Raw genomic sequence first — 27,994 nt, forward strand, 5'->3', positions numbered from 1 at the left:
GCACATAAATATAAGTGACAGAAAAAATGTGATTTAGGCATAAACTCGGAAAACCCGGAGCATCTAAAGTGTCCGAAGGCCAATATGCATTGCCAAGTAAGCTACTAAAACTATTTCATAGTGTTCTTTATAACGTGACACAGGTAGTGCTTCACATTGGATGTAAAGCCAAAATAAAAAGATGATATGAAAACAATTTTACACAGCCTAATAAAACCTATACATTTAGCACTTCATTTGAGATTGATGCAGAGAAATACATAGTGGGAAAAGTAACATGGGACAATTATGCGTATAACGGCAGTAAAGTTCCAACATATTTTCTCAGGCATTAACATAATCAGCCCACTTGCGTATGCCGATAGATGATACAGGTAATAAAAATAATTTCTCTTCAGATTTGAAATACCTTGTTTGAATAAAGCACAAACATTGACACAACTGCATCAAAAAGTCTATGACTCATACAGAGTTTCTATCATAATTTTTTGTATCGCCTGTTCTCTTTGTTGTGGAATTACAAGCAAAAAGTCGTGTCTCTTTACTCTTTATGGAATTTTATAAAGTAAATTGCGTACTTCAAGTAAATTCGTTCAAGTAAGTTTCAGAAGTGTCAATATATAATTCATAACCTTGACAATATCTAGAGAAATAAATGTCTCATAAGCTTCCTATCTACGCCGTTTATAGCGTGGTAAACAGTCAAAACAAAAATAAATTCTCAAAAGGCCATCAGCGTGCAATGAATTTGATAGAGATTATGTATGACGTTCGACTTTTTAAGAAAAGATCCACTATTCGATACCTGACCGATTCTTGACAATGCTGAGCTAAATCTGGGTATTCCTTTCGGGCATTGAGGATTACTTGCGCGATGCTAAGAATGTATAATTAGTTATTGGAGATGTTATGCGAAATCTGTCGATTCCTGGTTAACTCTTAAGATTTCTAAGGCGTCCTGTGATTTAGCAGAATATGGTGGATTTTTTCATTCTATAACTTTATTTGTGTAAGCTGTATTCGCCGTTAGGCATCACGTCAGCTGAGAACCGTTAGATCACTGGCCTAACACACTGGATCTGATTGCTACGTTTCCTCTGCGCAGCCGCCTCACATAGGTAGACGAAGAGCTCGTGGATGTTTCTTGCTGCCGTTGTTAATCAGTCCATCAGGAGAACGAGGTCAGGATGTCCATTTCCATTGCCATTTGTTGGTTGCCAATTATCCGGATCAGTTAGAGCAGATGCTCTAGAAGAGGGGACAGTGTCGAATATGCTTTTTAAGCGAATTGACGAAAAGTTGTGGGGGGTGGTTGGGAATCAAACCCATGACCATCCGCTTATGAAGCGAATGTGCAGCCAACTACGCCACGTTGACCCCCAAATATGGTGGATTTCTAGTTGCATTTTGAATAACTTTGCCAAATCTTGCGGATTCTGAATATGTTTTCAGCGGATTTTGGAGCAAGTTAGTTGTAGTCTGGGAAGGCCAATGAACCTTTGAGTATTTCCATCGGAGAATTGAGAATTTTCACCAATATCGCAGCGGAATTTAAAATTCTAAGCAATATCACCAAAATTCCACGCAAGCCATTATTTCCTATCTGGCAAGATGTAAATTCCTATCTGACTCCTAGGGAAGATCATGAGAATTCTAATCAAGATCCTGTGGTTACATAGCGAACTACAATGCCCATAAATTATGCCTGTTCCATATGGAATAAGTAGGCATTGAGAAAACAACGCTCAAAGTTTGAAATTTGCTTTCTCATGCAAATGTTCATAATTTTCTAGTACATTTTCGTATGCCTTATTCATTTAACAAAACAGCACAGCTTACTAATTTTAAAACTATTGATCGGCAAAACATACAAGATTGAAGTTGAAGTTTTGTAGCTGTTATTGGCGTTTAAAGTTTATATAGAGACTGTTATGCCTTTATTTTTCAATATAAGACCACACCAACTTGATATTTGTCCACCATTTTTTGTAAATTTTTATAGGGACCTTCCTTAGCCTAGTGGTTATAATCCGCGGCTACAAAGCAAAGCCATCCTGAAGGTGTCTGGGTTCGATTACTGGTCGGTCCAGGATCTTTTCGTAATGGAAATTTCCTTGACTTCCCTGGGCATAGAGTATATCGTACCTGCCACACGATAAACGAATGCGAAAATGGCAACTTTTGCAAAGAAAGCTCTCAGTTAATAACTGTGGAAGTGCTCACAAGAACATTAAGCTGAGAAGCAGGCTCTGTCCCAGTGAAGACGTAATGCCAAGAAGAATAAGAAGAAGTGAAGTATATATTGAAATATGAATGTTGTGATGGAAATAGGTGGTGAGAAGCTTATTTGTGTATTCTACAAAATAATGGGTCACAGTTATGGGATGCTCATGCAATAATGCAATTTAACATGCATATTTCTATGGAAAATCCTATTGAAGGCCAGGTTAATATTCTGTTTCGAAAAATATCATATTCTTTGTGTAGGGGGAAATCCTCTGTGCCCGGACACTTTTTGTTTTTTGGTAATATTTCAAAATCTACATTAGTTTTACCGTTAATTTTTGTACAGTATAAAAATATCACATTATTTTAAGTTTAAACTCACATGAGAACAAAAAAAAACCTTTACAATTTACATTACATTATGTACCAAAAATGGTGTCCACTGAAATGTGTCCTCTATGGCCGGACACTATGATTTTTACCATCAAAGTTTACACCAAACCCACAAAAAGGCCAAGGGGTGCTTCGTATGTCAGCACTTGCCTTGTGGGTTCAATCTTTGCATGAAGTACAGCGTATGAAGCATATTAGCGAGGTCAGTTCCATAAATTCCTTCTTGATCAGCGCTATAAATCGATTCGTCATATGTCACCTTCTATGTTGCATAAGCGGTTGCTCGTATTCAGATTAAAAAGTCTTCGAGAATTCAACGCGTTTATAGTTTTTCACAATTTCTTTGTCAGCTCGAAGGTTGAAGTGTGCTCTTAGGTACAGTCAACTCTCCCTTACTCGACCTCCGTATCACTATATCTAGTTAGAGAACCATAGTAAAATTTTGTGTTCATGGCTACCTGATATGCGGTTCAAATATTTGCACTGTTTCAGTATTGTTGTCCCTTCTTTATCGACTTATGGAGAGATGACTGTACATCATATCTTGTGGCTGCTTCTCGTGCGCTCATTTGCCTTAAAAGCATCATGTTTACAGCACTTTATAAGGCCTCCAAGGACCGAAAGTTTTGTTGTTTGTGCTTTATTTTTGTTGCTGTTTGTTTTTTGTGCCATACATTTATGAAAAAGCGAATTATAAATTAGATCCCAGTTATTAGGTTAACATTTTCACTGTCCGGCCATAAAGGAAAAGAGGTGTCCGGAAATTCTACATTTTCTAATAAATTTTGCATTGTGATTGATGCAAGTCAACGTACGGTGAAACATCAGCTTAAATTATAAGAAACATTTGTGGCTACACTTGTATGAATTTTTACCGTTTCACATTTTTTTTAGTAGATTTCATCAGAGCGAAACTTTTAACATCTACTGTTTGTTTACGTTTAGACATGAAAATTTCATAGTTTGTATACACTGCAAAAACGTATTTTAGTATAATCCTGGAATACTAAAATCATAAAATCATTATTCGTTTTTGGAAAATTCAAACTGTCCGGGCATAGAGGACTTCCCCCTAAATTATGAAGCAATTTGGTGCAACCGTTATTGAGTGATGACCATTTATATTTCTGATACCACTCTGGTCATATAAGAATCTAAAAAACTTCAAAAAACATAATTTTGAAATTTTTAGGTTTCTTGGAGACAAATCAACCGATTTGTACGATTTTGTTCACAACACCTGACATTATTCAGTTCTTTTTTGATAAATTGATCACAAAAAAAAATGTGATGAAAGAATTTTTAATGTGGGAAATTTAGGTACCCCAAGGAACATTGGGATATATTTAAAACCAGGTTTTAAAGGTAATTTGTGAAAAAATGTCGAGGTTAATTTGATGTTTGTTTGTCGGACTTACTTAGGGAATGTCCTAGAGATACCTTTAGGAATTATTCCTGAATGTAAGATTTTTCCAGGAACACCGCCAGAATTTGTTTTAAGAAATTTCCCAAGTCAGGCCCAGGAATTTGTTCAGGAATGCCTCCAGGAAATTATGAGGGGAGTTTTTTCCCATGGGATTCTGATTAAATGATAACTATAAATTATTATTTAGGTAGCAATTGACCATAATCATAATGTGAAGTGCGAGTTGTCAAGCAGTTGCAAAATAGTGCATAAAATGTTCTTATGTATGAAATACATGCCTTCCCCCATGTGTTCCCAATAATTTTACGGATGTTTCCCGTAATTCTCACGATCAATCAAAATTCCCGAGTGTCCCCGCCTTTCCCGAATATATAGAAACCCTGAACTGTTATACTTACCGATTCCTCGAAAGTGGGATCATTCTGCAATATATCAAAGTATTGCTGTAAGAACGGTTCCATCCGCCGTTGAACGCCTCGCATCTGTTGGACCACTTCGGCAAGAGTTTGCGTGCTGGTGGTTTGATTGCGCGACGAACCTGGACGAGCTTGTCGCCTCGAATCTGCACTGGATTCCGAAGTGCTAGAAGAGGTGGAAGAGCTTCCAGAGGGTGCTCCGGAGCTCTCCTGCGCCGGTGTGGCCGTAGCACTGGTATTCGGTGGTGTGATGATTGCCGAATCGGGAATCGTGCCAAATACTTGCACCGAAGGATTCAGCGTGTCCGGCTGCTGTACGGTAACGTTGGATATTCCATTCTGCCGAAACGCAGCCGAAACCGCACCTTGGAACGCTTGAACAAAGTTCTGCATCTGGTTGTGCGGAATGTCCACGTCCCCGACGGCACTGATACCGACTTCGAAAACGGTGCTCTCCATGGTCTGCTGCGAAAGAATATCCATTGCGGTGTTGTTCAGTCCACGTTCAGGTGATTCCAAATAGGTAATGATGTTGTCAACGCACTGAAGCATGTGCCGAGCGACGGTGATGCGATTCATGCACAATGTCGACGAAGGACTGACGGATGGGAGTTGCGGAGGAGTCTGCAGTTAGAGAAAGTGAATGATTAAACAGGGATTAATTTTCTGCAACACAGGGTGGGCGCAAAGAGAAACAGTTTTGAAATTTCCGCCCTTTAACAGTTGCTTCTAGGGATTCAATCGAAAAAAAATTGGGGTGTAACATAAGGTTTTTACATTTAATCATAATGGACCACCCTAATAGTTGAACAAGGATTCAATATCTGCATTTAGAAGAACATGCTTACAGTTGCATTAACATTCAACGGAATGGACGTCATCGACCCGAAGTACATTGTGTTGAAATCGTCCAGACCGCGGAAGATTTGCGGCCGTGCAGCGTTATCACTGCTCCGAGATCGTCTAGCCGAGGCACGGTTACCGTCATCCCCCAAACTGGAACTTCCACCGCTAGTGCTGCTGCCCCGCGCCGAGGGAGGAGCCCTCTGGACCAAGTGCACCACCTTTCCGTTGACATCGTACTCTTTCAGGGCTTTGTCGTCACTCAGCACACGTCCACAGTAGATCAGACGCTGCATGTCCACGGAAACGTTGATCTTCTCGGCGATCTGTTCCTTGAATTGGCGAACGGTAATCTGAAAAGGTTAAAAATGTTTAGTACAAACGTCGATTGTTTTGTTGTAAAGATTAGCAAGATAAGTAATCTCAACATTCTTGGTAAACGAACTGAACCAGCGTTTTCCAAACTAGAGGGTGCAACTCTCTTGAAAAATCATGAGGGTAGATGTTTAGATACATTGGCGAATGGCAATGTTTAAATAAGGGCGTCGATATTTTCTTTTCCTCCGATTGCATGCGTTCAGCTGGGCAGTGCGTCGTGGAAGTCCAAGCAATCGTGTGTTTGTTTCCTTTTGTTGTGACGTCGTGTTGTGATTCATGTTGTCTGAGTAGGGTCAATAGGGGCAGTATGGTCCACCTAAGCAAAAGTTCTTGAAAAGCATAGAAAAACAATACAATTTAATCGATCCATAAGCTTAATTTGTAGTTTGAAGCATCTCCTTTCATACCACAGTTGTATTCTGGTAAAAAGATTACTTAGAATTTTTTTGGGAACATTTTTGAAAAACACTATTTTGTGTGTGACTCTACACTATACGGGGCGAAATGGTCCCCCCTACGGGGCAATATGAGCCATCATACTAAATCTTATTATTTTAATTGGAAAACCATTTGCAAGGCATAATTTAGAAGAAGACAATAATGTATGATAGAGTTTAGTACAAAAACTGGGTTGAAGTCTGATTTGTATCATGAAATGGTATGTTTTGCTGACAGTTCAATAAATCATGGTTCTAAGAGCTTCAGTTTTCAAACATAGTCGTTCAAATAAGTTTAACCAGGTAAAAATTCTAGTTTTAATTGAAATCACGTGCGATAACAATATTGCAATTAAACTGCTAAAATGACATGCCATTTTTGGTTATCTATTTTTGTGATAAGATAGCTTTGACCGGCTATGACCATATTGCCCCGTTCCTAGATGTTTCATATAAATTATATTTTATTGAAAATTTATTTTAGAATCTATACAATTTTGTGCACATAATGCCTATGAATAATGAAAGAACGAACTGCTGTGAAAAAAATTGAAGTCAATAAACAAAACTTTATGCAAAGCTTATTTTTACATCCAAAATCTTATAAGATTTTCGTAGTAGCATCAACATTTCAGATTTTTATCGATATATGAAGTTCCAAATCAGTTTTTTGCCTAGTTTTCACGGTGGTGACTAATTGAAGCATACTTTATAAGGTCCTAAGGTTATTGAGATCAAAATCTGTGTTTTAAGCTCAAATAAAAGGTGGCCCATTTTACCCCGTATGACCATACTGCCCCGCCTTCCCCTACGAGAATATATACGTGTTCAGTCGAGGATAGATTACCAACTGGTGAGCTCGTTTCATGCTTTTAATAACGTATTTTTTTATAGTCGCAACGTAACATTAGGGTAATTTTCAAACAAACTGTGGACGGTTCGTCACTTCAAGTGTCGGCATTAACCTTTTTTTGTTTATATAGTTTTATTATACATAGCTTCTTTTTTCTTTTATTACTAAAAATAACCTTTGACCTGTTCAATATTTTGAATGTCGCCGTATTTCTTCAAACTTCTACTATTATATTTTCATCGCAAGACAAAAATTCAAAACTAATTTTAAGTAAAAATCGTATTTTTCCTCCCTATCCATCGATCGCATCACCGACCAAAGGTGACTCCCAGATCTTTTTCCTCTCTCACTAATAAACACCCTTCCCGTAAAGATTGTGGAGATGCAGAGGTATTCTCGGTCTCTAGAAGCAACAATCATTGCACCCCAACATCCTTCCCCATCCCAACTGACTGTAAGGACTTGGCTGGCGCCGTTGTTATCCATCAATAATATGAGATCTGCTAAAATTGCACTTCGAGAGTAAGCGGAAACTCCCATCCCTTATTCATTTGGATCGAAGTGCAATTCTTGCCAGTTCCGACCAATCACGGAGTAGCACCCATTGACATGTACAGTCAGTCTATGCTATGCTATGCTAATCTGATTCAGAATTGTCTTAGGATTTTCTGGAAGTAGTTCTTAGATAATTTCGGAAAAATGAGTTAATCAAACTTACATTGATATTCTGTGACATCAATCATAGAAATACTCAGAGTAGATTATGAAGATTTTTTGAAAGATTTTTTTTTGCAGAATAGTTGAAGAAATTTCAGGGATATATTCAAAGGAGCTTCTACGCGATGAAACATTTTTCAAGAATCTCAAATCCTGAAAAGTTTTGAGATTATCCGGGCCACATCGGTGCAAAGATAAAAACCAAGCAAAATCAACAGTTTTTTTTTTCTGTTCATCCATTTATTATTTAGAAATTAGAACAACCTCACTGGTTGTAAAAAAAAAACAGTTTGGTCTATTTTTCTCACATTTGTTTAATGAAACTGATTTATCGAATGTATAGGGGAACCTGGTCCAATTCGGACCATGTTCTAATTCGGACCATGTTCTAATTCGGACCATCAATCATTTCTTAATACAGGCGCTACTGTAAAGATCGTGTATACTGTTTTCCTACCCACTGTCTGGCATGGATATAACACACTAAGTTTGACCCCTTTCAGTTACAGGGTGGCCACCAAATTTCAATTTTGAAATTCCCGCTTTTTTCCCGGTTTTCCCGGTATGTTTCACCTAATTTTCCCGGTTTTTGACCCTTTCTTTCCCACGATTTTAATTGAATATTTCTATATCAAAAATCGTTTTTATAAAAGAACTTTTTTAAATCGGGTCAAAAAATGTTGGTTGTAATTTGATTGTTTATCAATAGTTTCACTATTGGAACAACAAATTGATTATTAGATTGTTCAAGTCTATATAAAATCTTATTCTGAAAACTATTGCATAGAATTCATCTCAATCGATTTGTCCCGCGTTCGTCGAAAATCAATGAAGCTCTGAACTGCCCATAACTGCATAACAGTCACATTCGACATTTTTAACAATTTCGAGTTAATACCGGGGAGAGTCATCAAATGACAAATACTTTCGATCCACTTACTAAAATCTGTGAGATTCTTCTAGAAAATTCGAAAAAAATACCAAGTTGTTTTGTCACATTGGCAATTGTAACCGCATAACAGTCACATTGAGATTATACTTGAGCCTCATAATGCAGTGACAACGAAATTTCTATCAGATTTTTTTTCTGACTATTCACCCAATAAGCGATATGAGTTGTACAAAATTTCAGCCTCAAATAAGCATTTTTGAATTCTTAGTGATTTTTTTAAATATTAGTTCCCTCCCATACTGCAATAAAATGCAAACTTGGTACCCCATTTACTCAATGCCTACTTTTGTCGAATGTTACAAATATGCAGTTATGAGCAGTGAAGCTACCATGGAAAAGAGATGGTTAATAATTGTGCTAATAAAAAACTTCGAATTATTAAGATCTAGAGAACCTGATAACTGTACGCGTTTAAAGTTTGATGTATTGGTTACATTCTGGTGATGACCAAACGATCAAAATTTCAGCTCAGAGCGCTGTTTGGTTCTCCAGACTCGTGTTCTTGAAAATTCGAGCTTTGGCTTTAATTTGTAATCGTCTTAAGTGCCTTACTGCTGAGTTTCAAATAATGTTAGCCTCAGGTGCCAAAGCAAAATTATCACGATGCCCAAGTAGTTCATTACCGTAATAGACAGTATTTAATTAGTGGTGAACTCGCCAAGGGCGAAAAGCCACTCTAATAAAGATAAATAATAATAATAATAGTATTTAATTATTAATCCTTGGAATTTTCTTCATAAAAATGAAGAGTTTCTGTAGAGAGCAAATAAGTTTAACGGAGGTATGATACAAGGATGTAAGGTTGTAGAAGCACTTTCTAAGGGCTCATTCACAATTTTGACTCAACCTCTCGTGATGCTTTTTGTATGGATATTCTATACATTTTATATGAGCTGTAAAAGCTTGAGCGTTATGAAATCGTAAATGGGCCTTTATCAAAACTTAACTCTGACAATGCGAGAACAAAAATATTTTGAAACATTTCTTTAAAAAGAGTGGAACATTTTTAAGAAATATGTCGAAGCATATTATAAATTAAATCATTACTGTTTGAAAGATATTTGTTCAAAATTACGGATGCCTCATAACAATGACATTAAATAGAACTGCTATCTACAACTTATTTTGGAGGTTGGTTTGTAGATTGCAGCTTGAAGATGTTCGTTCAAAACTATTTTCCCGGTGATCTTCTCAAATTCCCGGTTTTTCCCGTCTTTTTCCCGGTGGATTCAAATTCCCGTCTTTTTCCCGCTTTTCCCGTTTTTCCCGGTTCGGTGGCCACCCTGTTATTATATTAGTTTGTTGTTTTGAAGTGTTTTAGTGTACTGTCGGTTAGCACTTTTTCCAAACTTCTGTAAGCGAAAATAATTCTTCAATTTGTCTGTGTTTTCTTATAATCGAACCCCTTCAGCCTAAACTTTCATCTGACCATATGGGTTTGAAATACCTATGCACTGCTTGTGCTCAACTAGTTTGTAAATCACAAAATGTGTGTTGGTCCAAACCGAGCCTTTTGATATGGTTCAATACGGACCTCTTGATTTCACCAGAGCTCCATCACGTGAAAGTCTCCTCGACTTGGTAGAAAATCATAGAAGTTGCAATATTGATCGATGGTGCCTTTGTTTCTATAGCGGTCAAGAAAAAGTATTCGGAAAAAACTAAGAAATACGGTAGACCGCCGAAAAATATAGAAAATAATAAATCATCTACTTAGAAAGCATCTTTATGAATACCACAGCCAAGCTGTATCCAAAATTGTATGACAATACGTTACAAAACACGTTTACGAATGCTGAGAACAATACAGTCAACTCTCCCTTACGTGATTCTCTGTGTTTTTGTTCCTTTGCTCGATGGAATGCGCAGTTCCTTCAATATAGCATACTTTGATTCCTAAATGTAAGTCGATACTTCTCCAACTTTATGTTCCCAGATTCGATGCTGTCTGCTTCAGTGTCCCATACAAATTCACATCTTTATCCCGATATTTTCATTCATAGTTTCAATGTGTAGAAATTTTACTATATTCTACATCAAAATGATTTCCTCCAATATATTTTGTCAACATAACAAAAAGATCCTAAATTGAAAAATATGTGTTCTTCATTTCGATACCTCCCATACATGATTATACATTCAAAATCAAGATAGTGAGAGTTGACTACACCAATTTTTTACCAGTTTCGGATTCCACTCACCTTTTTTTTTAAACAAAATCCGCATTTTTCTGCTGGTTTTGACTCTAATTCAATTGAAATTTGAAATTTATTTTTTAGAGCTTCCGTTTACAGGAGAAGTTCAAAAAGCATGATACCATACAAATCATAGTTATATTTTATTACTACCTAAGCAAAACCCCATTAAATATAACGTGGTCCGAATTAGAACATGGGGGTCCGAATTGGAACAGTCATGTCCTGGTAGGAGTATCATAAAACTCTCTGAGAGAAAGTGTGCGCACTGAATCAGGATTTCACGCAATCATAAAATTTTCATGCCATTTATCGTACTAAAAAGATATGGCCAAAAACTGTTACTAGGTCCGAATTGGACCATGTTCCCCTACATATAAAGGATATTCATTTATTTAATATGAATAATTACAAAAGATAAAGCAATAACAAAAAGCTTTCTTATCATATGGAAAAGACTGACATAAAAATAAGGGGGTAAGAAGGAAAGGGGTGTCAGTGTCAGTGTTTTAAGAATGTCTATTTTGTCTTGTGAAATCTATGTTTTTTTTTCTGTTGGGTGGAAAAATACGCGAAAATATCATTTGAAATCTTCGAAACAGTAGATTTTTTTATACAGGGTGCAGAGCTATTTGGGCACTTCCATGATTTACTTTGGCATAGGGGGTTTTCTCGGCTGAATTGTCTGAAAATTTGCAAGCGCAACAATGCGACGCATATTGTGGCCAAATATGAACTCAGTCGCTTCCAAAAAACCCCTCTGCCGAAGTGCCAAGAATAGGATCCAGCTTCCTACTTTACTCAAACCGACTACAATGTCATGTACATCCTTTTGCGTTTTAGCCGATCATTTTCCAGCCTATGATTCCATAGAGTTCAAACATTTTCTTAGCTTCACTGTGCACAAAATATTTGCACGGTGTGTTTCGTAGAACAAGTTTATTACAAAAAAATAGGTAAGTCTGAAACTTCTCCACAATAAAGTCTAGGTTTCTCGCGTCCATTTGCTGCTAAAACCAAAATAATCGGTCGGGGGGTCCAGAGTAATTTTTTTTTTGTTTGATTTCGAGAGACTTGCACATATGTTTGAATTTGCCTATCTATGTGTTTATGTACATTAGGGCGGTTCAAAATTAAAAAATGTTTGAGAATCCAATCTCCCATATGTTCCTTACCATCCTTACTATAAAAATAGTGTTCTGTGAAATTCGCAGCTTTCTAGGTGGTGATTTAAGGTGGCCCAAAGACAATGTAGGTTTATATGGAAATAACTATGAAGAAATTTTGAGGTATGTTCCAAACACGCTTGTACTGTAATGTAAGTACAAACTTATTATCCCATTGTAAAAGCTCATTCTTCAAACCATAATAAAGAAATTTGCTGAGGAGAGAAATTCAATTCGACAGATAGCAGAAGAGATATTCATGAGTTTGTTTGCTATTATTTAGCTTAACCCCTCTACCGGCAGCTTGGTCAACTGGTTTTAAAGATATTTCAGTGTTCCTTGGGGGACCAACACTTCCCATATAAAATTTCAATATGATGTTTTAAGAAGTTTTCAAGATCTCGTTACGGCTAGAGTGGTACCAAAAACATAAAAGCTCATTGCTCAAAAACAGTTACACCGATTTGTTTAATTTCTTCACTTAGATTTTCATCAAAGTATAGTTTTGTAAAGCGAATAACCGAATATGAGAAAAAATCTGTAGCCAGAGATGATTACGAGAGTTATGGCTATGCGTCGGTCTCCCAAGGAATTTTCGAATATCTCCGAATATAGATGACCAATGCTCAAAACCGATACAGATTCTGAAAATAAGAGAGTTTTTTGAGAAATTGTGAAATTTTTTTTCAAAAATATTGAGAAACAAAAAAGTTATCGTGATTTGAATATTTTGAAAAAAATTAAGCTGCCGATAGAGGGGTTAATATGGGGTTATAGCCCAGCAAACAAGTACAAAAATCCCAAACCCATTTTAGCCTCATGATGTTAGTTTGTGATCTTTTCATAAGCACTGTGCCATTAAGAAAATAACATAAAAAATATAAGATTTGAAACTTCTCAAATACCATCCAAATTAGCGTATTTTTCAGCACCATGGGGCAAGTATATTACATGCCTTATAGCAAGGTTTATCACATGCGAAGCCCTCTACTAGTTAATTCGAATAACTGAAATTGTGTTGTTTGAAAGGCGGATAAGTCACTTTTGTATCTACGAGTAACAAGAGAAATCTCGCATAATTTATGATCTCGTCCTAAAAGCCATAGCTTGTAATTACTGAGCAAACGAATGAATTTACACTTTATTTCACAATGCTACGATGAAGAGAAGATCCTCCTCTGTCTCCCAGCGGTGACAGTTTTTATTTTGGTCCGTTTATCTGCTTAATAACAACGAGCTACACACTCGGTTATCAATGGTTTTAAGGGTGCATATACATAGAAGCCAAACCTCGAATTTTCCAAAGCACAAGACTAGAGAAGCAGACAACCAGTAACTCACTGGTCACTCGCTGGTTACGACTAATCAATAAAATGTTCAACGCAAAAGGTTGTCAGGTTCTCAAGATACAAATCTACAAACAAGCTCTTGAAAATTCGAGGTTTGATATCGATGCATCTTCACCTTAGGACGAGATCATAAGTTTTGCGAGAAATATTTCCTAATAACTTCTTACATCATTATGACCAATTTAAGTACGATTTTCAAGGTTTTTCGTGGAGAATAACTAAAATGACGTTTGAGACAGTCTTGCAATTATGCGTATATCATATGTTATTAATGCTTATTACAGCTCTTTTGAGCAAGAACAACTTTACCTTCCAAGCCAAATGGTTTGATCTTGCAGTTTGTGCCGTATCTACGTTCAACGCAATGTGCGTCGGTACAAAAACACATATTGATGAATACTTCACACAAAATAAAAAAAATGTTCTGGACCCCCCGACCGATTATTTTGATTTTGGTCGCAATTGTAAGAGCAAAGTCTAATTGTTTTTAGTTCGAAATTTCAGATTTACCTATTTTTTTGTAATAAAGTTACTCCACACAGACACCGTGATTTGACGACTTTTGTCCTACCCATGGTTTTGAACGTAGACGCGCCTCTGAATACCACACAGGAAACCTCATCATCTTGGTTACAATTTTGCTGGACAAACTTTTGTCAAAATATTTACCCATTTTTGGTTATAACAGTCTTAACATTTAATATCCTTAACGAACTTTAATCCCAACGCTGGGGTAAGAGTTTGAATCTAGTGTGGGACAAAAGTTCACTGATTGAAACACAAAATATCTATACTTTATATAGGCTATGTTTACTGCCCATAAACGCATAATTGTCCCATGTGAATAGGAAATCCAGCAAACATGGGACTGACATGCGTTTATGGGCAGTTTATATCATCGATGTAGACGGGGTTGGTGGTCTAATGGCTACCGCTTCTGCACCATAAGCAGAAGGTCATGGGTTCAATCCCAGGCCCGTCCCTTTCCTCGTATTTTGTAGTTGTATATCTCTCACTTGCTTCTATCTTCCATTCTTAATGAATCAGACTCAAACTATTCGTTCATAGCAAACGCTAGAACCAGAGACGGGACGAGAAACCGTTTCCCTAACGCTTCCATTCTTCCACGCGCATGCGTTTCTTTACGCCTGATACATAGGCAGCCTGCTAACCACAAAAGCAAACCTCTCTGCCATGCCTTTCCCCCAATCCATACACTTCCGCATGAACTGGCGCAGATGCTGTCGGACTCCACGGTTTACAGTGGGCCAGTACAATTGCAACATCATTTTCTCCCCCTTCCCCACATTGGTCTGCGTTCTGACGTAGCAGGCGCTATTGTCGCCTAAAAATAGAAGATCATTATACACTGAGGGTGTCTGTTAGTCCCAAGCAGTCATTCGGTTGGTTCCTTGTGTAAGTGCAGCTGATCTGGCGATACTGGAGTAGCATAATCAAGCTCCAGCAAGCTCAAGCTATGTTTATACCATCGATGTCTATATCTATGATGTTTGCAGAAACATACACATTGAATTTTCATCAAAAAATTGCCCTACTTGAACTTCTGCCCCACTTTACTCTATGGTATTTATTGCTTTTTAACTGTTATAGTTTCAGGGCTGTTACAAAAATTTCAAAATTTTATCCGCGAGAATCGCGATTTCTAAAATTCGATCCGCGCCAGGAAGCACCAATCCGCGACAAACAAAAAAATACTCAAATTTATTATGCCAATTGCATGTTTACTCATGAAAAAAAAAAACAATCATTTTCGAAACCTGAAGTAATTCTCTCAATCTTGACTTTACGCAAACCAAGTGCTAATTTTACTACGCGTATTTTGCCAAACACTGCGGGGGGAGTAAAGGGGGCCTTGATTAGCCATGGGACAGGTCTAAATTTGCGGAGCTTAATAGAGGAATAATTAAAAATGTCTAAAGGTGAAAATAAATCGAAGCCACGTTCATCTTTCCTCCAGCAAGTGACCCATCGATCAAATCTACAGTCCAAACTCTTATCTATTCTTTAGATTTGTACTTATAAAAATTCAAGGTTTTGCTTTGATATATCGTCACCGTAAGTGGTCACGAGATTTTCGAAGGCAAAAAAATGAAAAAAATTTCATTCAAACAAGTAGATGAGAAAACCGAATTTAGTACTATACCATTTAATTCCAATGGAGTTTGTATCCTTTGACAGATGCGCGTATTTTGACCTCAACTGTAAAGGCCGTTTTCAGTGTCATGTACTAAACTCGACAGTCGAGTCTAGTACACGAAGAGCTGTTATTCGTGATTCTCCATCAAGAAAAATAAGTAAGTGGAAAGAAATATGGTCTTTACTCTCAAAAACGTATGATTATTAATGGAGAAACGCGAATAATTTATGAAAATGGCCTATTTTAATATTTAAACAATATTTTTTTGCATTCAACTCGATATAATTCGAAAATTGCTTCTTCTAGAGAGATTATTCATATAGTCATTATGGCTTAGAATCATTCCAAGATGCTTACTGTATCATCAGAAAGTATTCATTTTGACAAAAAAAAAATCAAAATTTTGAAAATGGACCAAAAGTTGTTGTTAGAAAAACTTTTATATTAAAAATTTCTCCATCATGAAACTTTGTCCCAAACATCTTTTAACTATAAAAATTCTATGGTGAAAATTTAAAAAATATTAAAAATGGTGTTTTTGTGTGTAAAATGAAATTTAAGTTTTATTTTTGATTTTTCTATGAAAATAAATAAAATATTTTTTCAGAGTATATTTTTTATATAGTCCAAACGATTCACTACAACTTCTTCATAGAACATTTTTCTCTAAAATCGACAGTTTCGGAATTAAAATTTTTCAAATAAGTTGCATGCAAAAAATCACAGGCCATTTTCAAAAGTTACACTTGAGTCAAAATGATCAATTTTTCTATGGAAAACACTCATTCTACCATACCAAAACATGTGCAAAATTTAATCCAAATAAAAGATGGTCGAGTTCTGTGACTGACCGATTTGACATGGAGTCCGTCATTCCCAAAATTTTTGCAAGCAAGTTCGGTCACGTCAATTACGACAGAACGTTTTAGGGGAAGGCGGGGCAGAATGGTCATACGGGGTATTATGGGCCACCCTTCATTTGAGCTTAAAAAACCGATTCGGATCCCGATGACTTTAGGACCTCATAAAGTATGCTTCAACTAGCCACCTCCGTGAAAACTATGACAAAATCTTATTTTATACTTCATATATTCATGAACATCTGAAATGTTTATGCTACTACGAAAATCTTATAAGATTTTGGATGTAAAAATAAGCTTTACATAAAGTTTTGTATATTGTTTTATTTTTTTTTCTCAGCAGTTCATTCTCCCACTATGTATAGGAATGATGTGCTCGAAATTGTATAGATTCTAAAATACATTTTCAATAAAAACAGAACATATATAAAACATAGAGGAACGGGGCAACATGGTCATAGCCAGTCAAAGCTATCTTATCACGAAAATAGACAATCAGTACATGCCATTTTTGCAGTTTCATTGCAATATCATTTTGATCATCACATCACATCATCACACTGGATTTTTTAACTGGTTAAACTTTTTGAACAACAATGTTTGAAAAATTAAGCTCTTAGAACCTTAATTTATTGAATTGTCAGCAAAACATACAATTTCCCATTAACCCAGTTTTTGTACAAAACTCTCTCATACATATTATCTTTTTCTACATTATGTTTTGGAAACGATTTTTGTAATTACAATTTTAAGGTTTAGTATGGTCGCTCATATTGCCCCGTATGAGGGACCATTTTGCCCCGTACAGTGTGTAAAATCACACACAAAATAATGTTTTTTCAAAAATGCTCAATCCTATCCTTCCCTAAAATATTGTTCTCCTTAACCTCGACTAAACCGCGAGTTTTGCGGTTCCCCGAAGCTAATCTTAGATATTAAGAATCAAAACGAAATGTAAATAAGATGCCAAATGAATTCGGCTCCGTTATGCCTGCTGGCGATTGTAAATAAAAAAAAGTAAAAAAATATGAGTTACATAGAATATCCAATGTTGAAACATTGTAACAAATTATAAAAAAAAAAATAATAATTTCAGGTAAAAACCGTTACAATCTTCTATTGCCACGATTATTGCGTTATATGTTTAGGTTAAGTTAGGTTAAGTAAATTGAAAACGTTATTTTTTTTCTCTTATAAGCAGGTGACATCAACTCACCACAGTCAAAGATTTCAAACTAACAAATTAAATATATATATTGTAATTCTCAATACTTCCAACATTCATAATGTGTAGTTGCTTGAAAATGTTGTTTGATTTCTTCACCTTCAGCTGGTCCATCGCCCTCAGTGAACAAACCGTTTGATTCTCCCCCCCATGGTCTTGCTCAACCAGCAAGCGAAAACAGCGAAGCAAACAAGACAAACTGCCATGCGTCTCCATCGTATAGCAGAGAATGTTCATTTCAGCCGTGCACTCTCTCTTGTGCACGAAAATAGCGTGTATGGACACCGCAGGAATGTGCATTTGTATTGGCATTTCTAGAGCGACAGTGGCGTTGTATAGGTAAAATCTGAATCACTCCAATTTTGTGCACCCGAGAGAAATTGCCCATGACGCTCGCATTGGTTTGCAAGAATTGAGAAAGCGCGTGCAACTGGCGCCACGACGTCTGCTGTTGGAAGAGAAAGCGTCAACGCCATACACACGCAAAAAAATTGTGCGGTAAAAACTACCATTTTAGGGGGTTAACTTAAGCGCTCGCACCGGCAATTTTCAGCAGACCAGAAATGCGCTTGATTTTACCATGTCCGTAGTCAAAATCAGACTGTTGTAATTTATTTCTGTCAAATGTACCAGTAATGTGGTGGGATGTACCGTAAACATAGTAAATTGGTCTGAAATTCCATGGTAGTTTCAAGAATGGGCGTAGTCAGCTAAAATAGTCATTTTTACTACAGAATTTTTTCCCGTGCATGCTTTGTGTGTATGTATGTTGCATGGAGCTTCCAAGTGTCGCGCGATAGTAGGCGCAATATTGATTGGAACCAAAACTAGATGTTATAAACATATTGGCCAAATTGATTATGTTTTATCTTATTAAAAACACAAAATTTATGTGGTTTTGAATTGATTTATAAACTATGTGTGAATATAGTATTTTCTTGCTCAATATTCCGACAACTGATAAATTGCGGTGGGCATAAAGTGGGTTTCAGCGTTCAACAGTCAGTCATCATTTCACTTAAAAGCTTTGATGTATCAACAAAAGTATACAAAGAGATGTACTAGCGCTGGACATTGTCTAAAAGCTAAGATATCGTGATACAATTGACAAGCTGTAAAGAATAAGAATTATTATATAGAATAACAACGTTAGGAATAATGAAGATTCGGAATTTCGCGAAAGCCACGAAATCCACGGAATTTATACTTCATCGCGAAACTTGGAAAATAACGCGCAAATAATTGAATTCTGAAGGTTTATATGATAATCTCAGAAAAGTTCAGATTTTTGCTCATAAGAATGGTTTATTTATTTGTAAGCCGAGTTTCATATAAAAATGTGCTAATCTTTTAGTTTCAAGTTAAACGTCTTTCTTCTTGCTTTAAATTTTATATCGATAATATGATATTAAACTTATTATCTCGATTCGCAAAATACGAAAAATGCTTGAAATTTACGCACATATAGGTCATGTTTACTGTAAATATACATTTTTATGTCAAATATTATCAAACTATGGGACCGCGATTAATACGCAAAATTATTCTTTCATCGCCTTGATATCAGCGAAATTTTGAGAATTTTTCTTGTCCCTAAACATTGTATATTGGAATCATCCAAAATTCTTTAAACTTACAACTAGTGATTGCAACGAAGAAAACCAACAAAAAATACGTCCAATGAGCAACAAATATAATAGCTTCCAGACACTTCAAGATTGCATACAGTATTGGAAATTACATTTTAAGGTGGTAATAATAAGAAATTACATTTTAAGCTGAAATACATTTTAAAAAATCAATTGAATAATTCGTATTCATATTTCAAAATAAACGGTTTGTGCGAGTCAGTGCACAGATAATCAAATTCCTCACGGGACGCCTCTGGTTCCCTATTAGCAAAAATTATTATTGAACGGTCCGAGAAAACTTCAATTGACGGACATAAAATTTGTAATTGTAATTCTTGGCTTGGAAATGTACAAACCAAATCAACACCACTAGCAGGTAGATAATGATCCTTACTTACTCCAAGTTGTATTTGTATTTTTGTGTACGATAACTTGCTGTTTATACAAAGGTTTGTTCAAGTCAAGGAAAATTATTAAATAACGTGTAAATCTATTCGAAGGCTATGCAACGTGTAAATCTATTCGAAGGCTATTCCAACCAACTTTTATCATCAAATTGAAGAACAAACAAATTCAAGATAAGTCTCCTTTGACACCAACTCGAAAAAATGCACTCCTAAAGCGCTAGAGGTTTTGTCTGGCTAAATTCTGTTCCTGGCCCAGTGTGCAATGGCTAGATCTGAGGTTATGCGAGAAATAATCGTAATGTCTTCTTGCTTCAACACTTCAAAAGTCGTGTAGTTTTATTTTAACAAAATTGGGGAACAGGGATGGGAAATGTACTGTAGCAAACATTTACCACCTCGACATTCACATTTTTCCACACGACCATCAAAATCCAAAGCAAACCATGACCGTTAAAAACAAAAAAAAATGTCACGGCTCTTCAAAACTGTAATCTTCTTCTTCACAACGTTTTTTCAAACCCGAATGCGAAATGACTCGAGCACAGTGGTGACCCGATTTTTCCGGTTTTCGGGGTTTTGCATTTTTGCTCGATAAAAGCAGCATGAAATTGAATTTGTTTATATGTATTGCAACGGAATGTCTGTGCTCTTGCTATTAGCGTCAAAAGATTTCAATTAGTTGAAAACACAAGCGAATTATTAGCGGTTGAATTATTTAACATTTTTTTCAATCGTTCACCTCGAGATGGCTGCCCGAAAACGATCATAGTGGAGAGACAAAAACATTCAAGCAATGTGTGAACCGTTGGCAGCGCAACGCCTGATGGTATTGATGCTGTTGCTGCTTTGTGTTTTGGTTGACTGGCAGAATCGATGAACTGTGGTGAATAGTGGTCACAGTTCTCAAGCCTGTAGGGGAAGAGTAATACTTCCAAAAATCAAGACAGTCTTGCCGCAACATCAACGATTTTTAAATATTTTTAGGAAGCCAAACGGACTAGAATTCCAAAGTTTATGTCTTTCAAATCTAATGATGATACATCTTTACAAGAAGAAAATCCTAAAGAATTTTTTACTAAACATGAAATTTTCTGCATATCTAATATAAACAAAGTGTGGCTCTTTCTTGTAAAACAGAAATTCGTGACTTTCGCGTCATGATTTGATAAATCCGCGATTTTTGCGACTGTTGTAACAGTTCTGTAGTTTTCGAATATGTATATGGATTACATCTCTAAGGTCGAACTTTTGTGCCAGGGACGTCAAGGAAATTTCCATTGTAAAAAGATCCTGGACCGACCGGGCATTCAACTTGTGACACCTTCAGCACGGCTTGCAACCGCGGACTTTACCACTAGGTTAAGAAAGGCCACATCAGTTGCGATTCGTTATAGAAGGCCCTGGTGGAAGTTACCAAGCAGTTCTTTACTCTATCTGCTATATCTGATAATAACAGCTTGTAATTTGTAATTTTATTATTAACTGTAGTGACTAAACCTTTTAAAAGAGCTGAGTTTACACACTTTTCCGATCACGCTTCCCTTAGAATTTTAATCGAGTTAGACTAAATAATTAACACTTTCTTCATCATTTTAAAACCATATTTATTCTTCCCAAAACACATCAACAAACTGATTCCTCTTTTCCTTTCGTTAACCTATGCCTACTATGCAGGGTTGGGAAAAAATCTGAAACTCACTCTACAGTAGCCAAACAAAGCCAATCACAGTCAGCAAAGCCAGTGAAACTCACGCCCATCGCTGCTGTAGGCAAATGCCTTGAAAATTGCAAAACACCCGTTGCTAAGGGCAACCCGAAATTACTGTAGAAAAATGTTCTATTTCCCGCATTTAGAGCCTTCAATGACACTCATGATTTAGAAAATTCGTGCACCCAACAGAGGCTACTTGATGAGATTCACGTTTTTGAACTACTGTACTGGGAGAGCCACGTGATTTTCGCGAAAAGTCAAGCCTACTACTATTACCATTCCCAGCACTGCTACTATGATCTAAATTGATTCCATTTTCAGTGCTAGTTAAACAGTTCGTTGGCTCACGAACATTTTTGTTCTAAGTATACTTTGCTTCTAACTTCTCATAATCCCTACATTAACGTCAAGTAAACTTATTAGTAACAACCACTATGCAAGTCAAGAAACTAATGATACTTATAAGAATAGTAATCAAAAGACAGCTAATCAAGGATTAAATAAGCTACTGCAGGAAAATTGGAAACAAATTTTGGATGATGGAAAAAACGTAAGTGAGTTTCTGTATATCAATCCCTATACCGTCAACGTTCAACAAAACCCCAGAACAATCCAGAAAGCCGCAACCCATTTGTTTTGATTTTGCACCAACACTACCCTTTGCGAAAATCAATCCCATTACGAACTAGTAGGTAATTTGCGTGTACTTACATCATCCTCCACGCTGAAGTCATGATTCTGCGAGTCCAACGTCTTCACTTTGAGATTTATCATGTTGGCGAGCTGCAATCAAATTCAACAGTAATCAAACATCATAAAAACGCAATCGAGATTAAAGGATGTTTTGGTATTGTACAATTTCGGATCGCCATCTTTTTTTCTTCATTCGTGACAAATTTCTAACCTAGCAAATCAATCCGACGAATTTCAACCACAAACACCGATTCCTTCGAAACTTCTACAAGGAATCACTTCCAGAATTACCTTGAAACGCCTTCACTTTCGATTACACACGAATATTCTTGCTCTTCCCGAAGCTACGCAATTTTTCCTCCAATTCGCAAACACCCTCCTTCTGTTTATTCCAATTCCAATCAGCACTGATATCGATCACTTTTGATGACGACCATTCCCCGTAAGAAATTAACCAAAGAGACACAATCTTTTCCACCGCCACACGCACCGATTTCCGGAACCGCACAACTCCCGGCAAAGGACAACTTCCCGACGCGATAGGTGAGCTCTTTTCCGCACCGATTCCGAAGATTTTTCCTCGAATTTGCACCGAAAATTAGAACGCGGATGAAAATTCTTCTGGCTGACTGCTGCTGCTTGCTGCTACTTCGTTTTGGGTTTTCTTCTTTGCGTTTCTCGGCTTGCGTCACGTCAGCTGTCAAAGAGAAGACGTGTTGCGAAAAACATGCGCATGTGGAATATGTGGAACGATTAGGGCTACCATCTAGGAAAGCAACGATCAAACCGAAAGGATTCATTCACAAATTTCATAACGCCAAAAATGTGACCAACCCCATCGTAACGAATTTTTAATGAATATATTTTCGAATTTTGTATGAACTGTAACTTTTTGAGGATACCCACGTTATGAAATTTGTGAATCGGCCCAAATTTGTGACATCCAAAAATATATTATCGATGATAGAACCCGCATAGAAAAATACAATTCGCCTTAGGGCAACTTCACCGGTGGTCTATTTTTTGTTCCAAATATATTCCAAAAATGGACCTGTCAAAATTAATTAGACCAGTAAAAATAGACCAAACCACGCGAGCATGCACCGGTGTTGTATTTTTTTCCGATCCATTTCGAACGTGATAACAAAAACAAACATGTTGGTGATGATTGAACAAAGTGAAATTCCAGCTGAATCCCTGGAGGGATTTCTGTAGAAATTCAGAGTTCGTCCATCCTGGGATTCTTGGCGTTTTGTGTATCGAATAATTTCCGGAGGAACTATAACCTAGGAGACGGACTTAGGAATTCTTGATGGAACTCCCGATAAGAATTTTTGAGGAACTCCTGGGTAGAATTCGGTAGAATACTGCCAGCGGGTTTCTTGGAGTAACTCGCAGGGAAATTTCTGAAGGAGTACGATTGAATTCATGGAGGAACTACGGAAAAAATCCGGGAAAAAACTCCGGAGCTTCTGGTGAATTTCCAGTGGAGCTCCCACTTATTCCCGGATGGAGAAATTTCGAGGCATTCTCGGTGGAGTTCCGAAGGAATTCCAGGTGGAGTCCTGAACGAAATCCCAGGAGGTATTGCTACTGGTATTCCTCTGAAAAATTCCTGGAGAAAATGTCCGGAAGAGTTCGTGGGAGATATCTTCGGAGAAATTCTTGAAATTTCCGAATAAATTCCTGGAGGAAATACAGAAGGAATTTCTTAATGAAATTTCCTAAGGAATTCCTGGACTAAATCCTCGAAAGAATTACTGTTGGAAATCCCTTGCGGAATTTTTGGAGAAAATCACCGGAGGAGTTCTTGGAGATATCTTCGGAGAAATCCTTGAAATATCCGGAAGAATTTGCTTTTGGAATTCCTGGCGAAAATCCCCAGAGAAGTGCTTGAGGATTCACTCGGAGGAATCGTTGAAATCTCCGGAAGAATTCTTGGAAAAAATCTTCGGAGAAATTCCTGGTGTAAATCCGACAACTGCTCAGTTTAATCACTAGCTCTAAAAAATGCTCCAATTATGTAACAGGCGTTTTTTTTAGTAAAGTAATAGATTTAGCCCAGTTCATTCATACGACTTATAAATTTCAATAAGCATCAGGAAAAAATAGTCAGACATGTATCTTCTTGTACATATCGCAAATAATACGTTTCAAATAATGGCGAAATAAAGTTATTTGCAGTTGCTCAGAATTTTATGGTTCTTCAAGTAATAGATCAAAATTTAGAATGCCGTGACAAGTGTTCTGCGATATGTCAAACTTGGGTACCTTTTGTAGTACCAAGGAATCAAATGTACTACTAGATGTGGTACCTGATTATTCTGAACCCAACTACTATATCTTTATTTCGTTTTTGGCAAATCAATCAATTCAGTGGTCTGGATTTTTTCTGGAAAACGACTGGAAGGTCAGGGAAAGTCAGGGAATTTCAATTTCAAAATTGAGTCGACACCCTGTCTGAAGGAATTTCCGGCAAATATTCTGAAAAAAAAAATCCAAAGGGAAATCCGGAGGAATTTAAAGGGGAACTCTGAAGCAATTCCTAGATAAACAGCGAAGCTAATCCTAGACGAACAACGAAGAAATTCTGAAGTCATCTCCGAAGTAATTCATGGTTCAAATCTCCAGAGGAATTCCTGGAGCAAATCTCCAAATAAATTGTCTGAAAATAAAACCCCGAAGGAGTTTTGGGAGAAAATATCCGAAGGAATTTCTTAATGAAATCCCCGGAGAAATTCGTGAATGATATTCCCAGAGAAAGTCCTGGATCGAAATCCACGGATAAATTGCTATTGTTCTTCCCCTGCGTGCCGGATGAATCCTTGAAATCTCCAGAGGAATAAGTGGCGATAATTCTTGGAGGGATTCCTGGAAGAAATAATAGCAAGAAAATTCCTGGAGGAAGTTCCCAGAAGAATTACTGGACGAAATCCCCAAAAGAATTACTATATTGAATTACTATGTAGAGCAGTGATTCCCAAAGTTGGCGAATTCTTGTAAATTTGTTAAACTGATTTTGGGGGGCGAAAATAGATAGGGTGCGGAAGTGAGATTATGGAAGCAATTAAAAAACAAAAATAGATTCATATATATTTTAATAAATGTATCTTCATCCAAGGAAGAATTTATTTGACACCTTACTATTTAATCTGTTCATGCATGTACCCATAAACGCGCTCATTATCAAATTATAATACAGTGAAACCTCCATGAGTCGATATTGAAGGGACCATCGACTCATGGAAATATCGAGTCATGGAGGTATCACTGTAGATAAACTTAATGATTTATACCTGAATGGTTGTTGCGAAATATTATATTGAATGTATTTTGAAGGAAGAAAATATGTGGAAATTTTTGGCGATGTATTCCAGTGATTGAAGAGTTGAAAAATAGTCAGAGTTTACTTATATTTTTTTATATTTTAAAAATAGATTCAACATTTCAAGTTAAAAAAGAAGACAGAAAAGCAAAAAGTGAGCCAACACTTTTTCGATGATCGAACAGTAGCCAGGATAATAGATTTGTTAATACAAAACAATTGATACATATGATATTGCATGATTCTTTTATGGATATGCAAGTAGAAGACATTAATTTTGGGATATTTAATTGAACCACTATGATTGACTACTGCACCCTTCAAATTCGACCATTTTTCGATATACTTATGATGAGACATTGATCAATGCTTCTACGTAAATTTAACGATTAATAAAAAAATAATTAAATTTCATTCCTGGACGAAATCCCTGAAAAAAAAACTCCGGAGGAATTCCTGGAGAAAGCCCCGGAGGAAGCATAAAAGCAAATCTCCGGAGGAAAAAATCCTCTAGAGAAGTTCCTCTCCCCGGAGGCAATCCTGGAGGAAACCCCGGATTAATTTCTGAAGCAAATTTTCGGGAAATACCTACGTTATCCCCGGAAGAATTTCTGTACAAAATCCCAGAGGAATTCTTGGACGAAATCCCTGGAAGAATTATTATTGGAATTCTCTTGAGGAGTTCCTGGAGAAAATCCCCACAGGATTTCTTGGATGAAAAAAAAATTAACAAGGACCTCAAATTTGAAACATAAGGCTTTAAACAAAATGATGATAAATTGTTCGCCACGTGGATTTTTTATTGTAAAGATGTTGGTAGCAAAAGAAAAAAATGTGAAAACTAATATCTAATAGTAAGGCGAAAAAAAATCATGAATTTCAGGAGCGAGAGGACTCCTAGGTAAAAAACCTAAAATTTAATTGAAAATAACGAATTGAAAAAAATTTGAAAATCGAAAGAGGAAAAAAACGGAACGAGAGGACTCCCATGCTGAGAAGACTAAAGCGAGATTACTGCGAATAAGAAAAATATTTGGATTGGAGTTGGTTTGGAGTTGATATGGAGTTGGAATTGAATTGGATTGAATTTAAATGGGATTTGGATTGGATTGGGATTTGATTTGGAGTGGAAGTGGATTGGATATAGATTGGATTTGGTTTAGATTGTATTTGAATTGGATTTGGATTTGATTTAGTTCGGATTAGGAAGATTAATTGGATTGTATTGTATTGTATTGGATTGCAATCGATTCGGATTTAGATTGGATTTGGATTGAATTTGGATTTGATTTGGATTTGATTGGATTTGGTTTGGATTTGGCTTGGATTTAGATTTGATTTGGATTGGATTGGAACAGGATTTTAAATGAATTTGGATTGGATCGAAATTGAAATGGACTCGAATTTGATATTGATTGGAGTTTGATGGAATTTAATTGGATTTGGATTGGTGTCGGATTGAAATGGATTCGGAATTAGATTGGATTTGGATTGAATTTGGATTGAATTTGGATTGGATTGGATTTGGATTAAATTGGGTTGGGTTGGAATTGGATTTTGATTGAATTTGAGTCGGATCGATGTTGAAATGGACTAGAATTTGATATGGATTGAATTTTGATGAAATTTGATTGGTTTTGGATTGGAATCGATTGGATTAGATTTGGATTTAGATTAGGATTGGGTTTGGATTGGATTGGATTTGATTTTGTTTGGACTAAATTTGGATTGGACTTGAGCCGGCTTAACTCTAAAGTAATGGATAAAGAACTTTTGTCTGACATAAAAATGAGATGGTTAGTGAGACTAAACATCCCTGGAGGAATTTCTTTAGGAAATTTTAGGAGGAATTCCTGTAGTAAATCCCCGGAAGAATTTCTGGACGAAGTCCCCAGAGAAATTCTTGGATGAAATCCCCTGAGGGATCACCAGAGAAAATCCCCGGAGAGATTCTTGAAATTTCCGAAGGAAATCCCCGGATGAATATCTGGAGAAAACCCCCGGAGGAAATCCTGAAGAAATTCCTGGAGTAAATTTCCGAAGAAATTCCTGGTTCTCCAGGGCAATTCTGGAGGAAATATCCGGAGGAATTTCTTAATATCTCTGGAGGAATTGCTATTGGAAATCCCCTCAGGAATTCCTGAAGAAATTCCCGGAAGATATATTGGAAAAAATCTCCGGAATAATTCCTGGAGCAAATCGCCAGAATATAAAAGGCCTCTAGAGGAGAAGAAATGCAAGAAATCCCTGGAAGAAATCCAGGAATTCGGAGGAAGTGCCGCAGAAACTCATGGAAAAAAACTCCAGATAAATTCTCTGGAAAATAACCGAAGGAATCTCTGGAGAAAATCGCCGGAGGAATTTCATAATAAAATATTCGGAATTATTCCTGTAGGAAATCCCCGGAAGAATTTCTGGAAGAAATCCCCAGAGTAATTCTTGGACGAAATACTCTGTGGGATTACCAGAGAAAATCCTCGGTAAAGTTCTTGAAATTTCCGGAGTAAATCTCCGGAGGAATTTCTGGAGAACACCCCCGGAGGAAATCCTGAAGGAATTCCTGTAGTAAATTTCCGAAGAAATTCCCGGTTCAAGTCTCCAGGGAAATTCTGGAGGAATCTCCGAATATAATC

At 36.7% G+C, this 27,994-nt stretch overlaps 1 protein-coding gene across 8 annotated transcripts in view; it reads right to left on the reverse strand.

Moving 5' to 3' along the window:
* The window catches only part of LOC5568734 (large proline-rich protein BAG6), a 57,706-nt gene extending 35,014 nt beyond the window's left edge, over window positions 1-22,692 (reverse strand). For 4 of the 8 annotated variants that reach the window (XM_021842327.1, XM_021842331.1, XM_021842329.1 and 1 more), the window contains exons 1-4: window positions 22,328-22,575; window positions 22,055-22,126; window positions 5,310-5,657; window positions 4,444-5,085 (exon numbers count right to left, since the gene is read on the reverse strand). In XM_021842327.1, coding sequence (XP_021698019.1) covers window positions 4,444-5,085; window positions 5,310-5,657; window positions 22,055-22,117 — 1,053 coding nt within the window. In that variant the 5' untranslated portion in view covers window positions 22,118-22,126; window positions 22,328-22,575. Of the gene's footprint in view, window positions 1-4,443; window positions 5,086-5,309; window positions 5,658-22,054; window positions 22,127-22,327 lie in introns of all 8 variants that reach the window. The other 4 variants (XM_021842330.1, XM_021842326.1, XM_021842333.1 and 1 more) reach the window with 2 other exon arrangements.
* Between the last annotated feature and the right edge of the window lie 5,302 nt (window positions 22,693-27,994).

The sequence above is a fragment of the Aedes aegypti genome, chromosome 2, assembly GCF_002204515.2.
Source record: "Aedes aegypti strain LVP_AGWG chromosome 2, AaegL5.0 Primary Assembly, whole genome shotgun sequence".
NCBI lineage: Eukaryota > Metazoa > Arthropoda > Insecta > Diptera > Culicidae > Aedes > Aedes aegypti.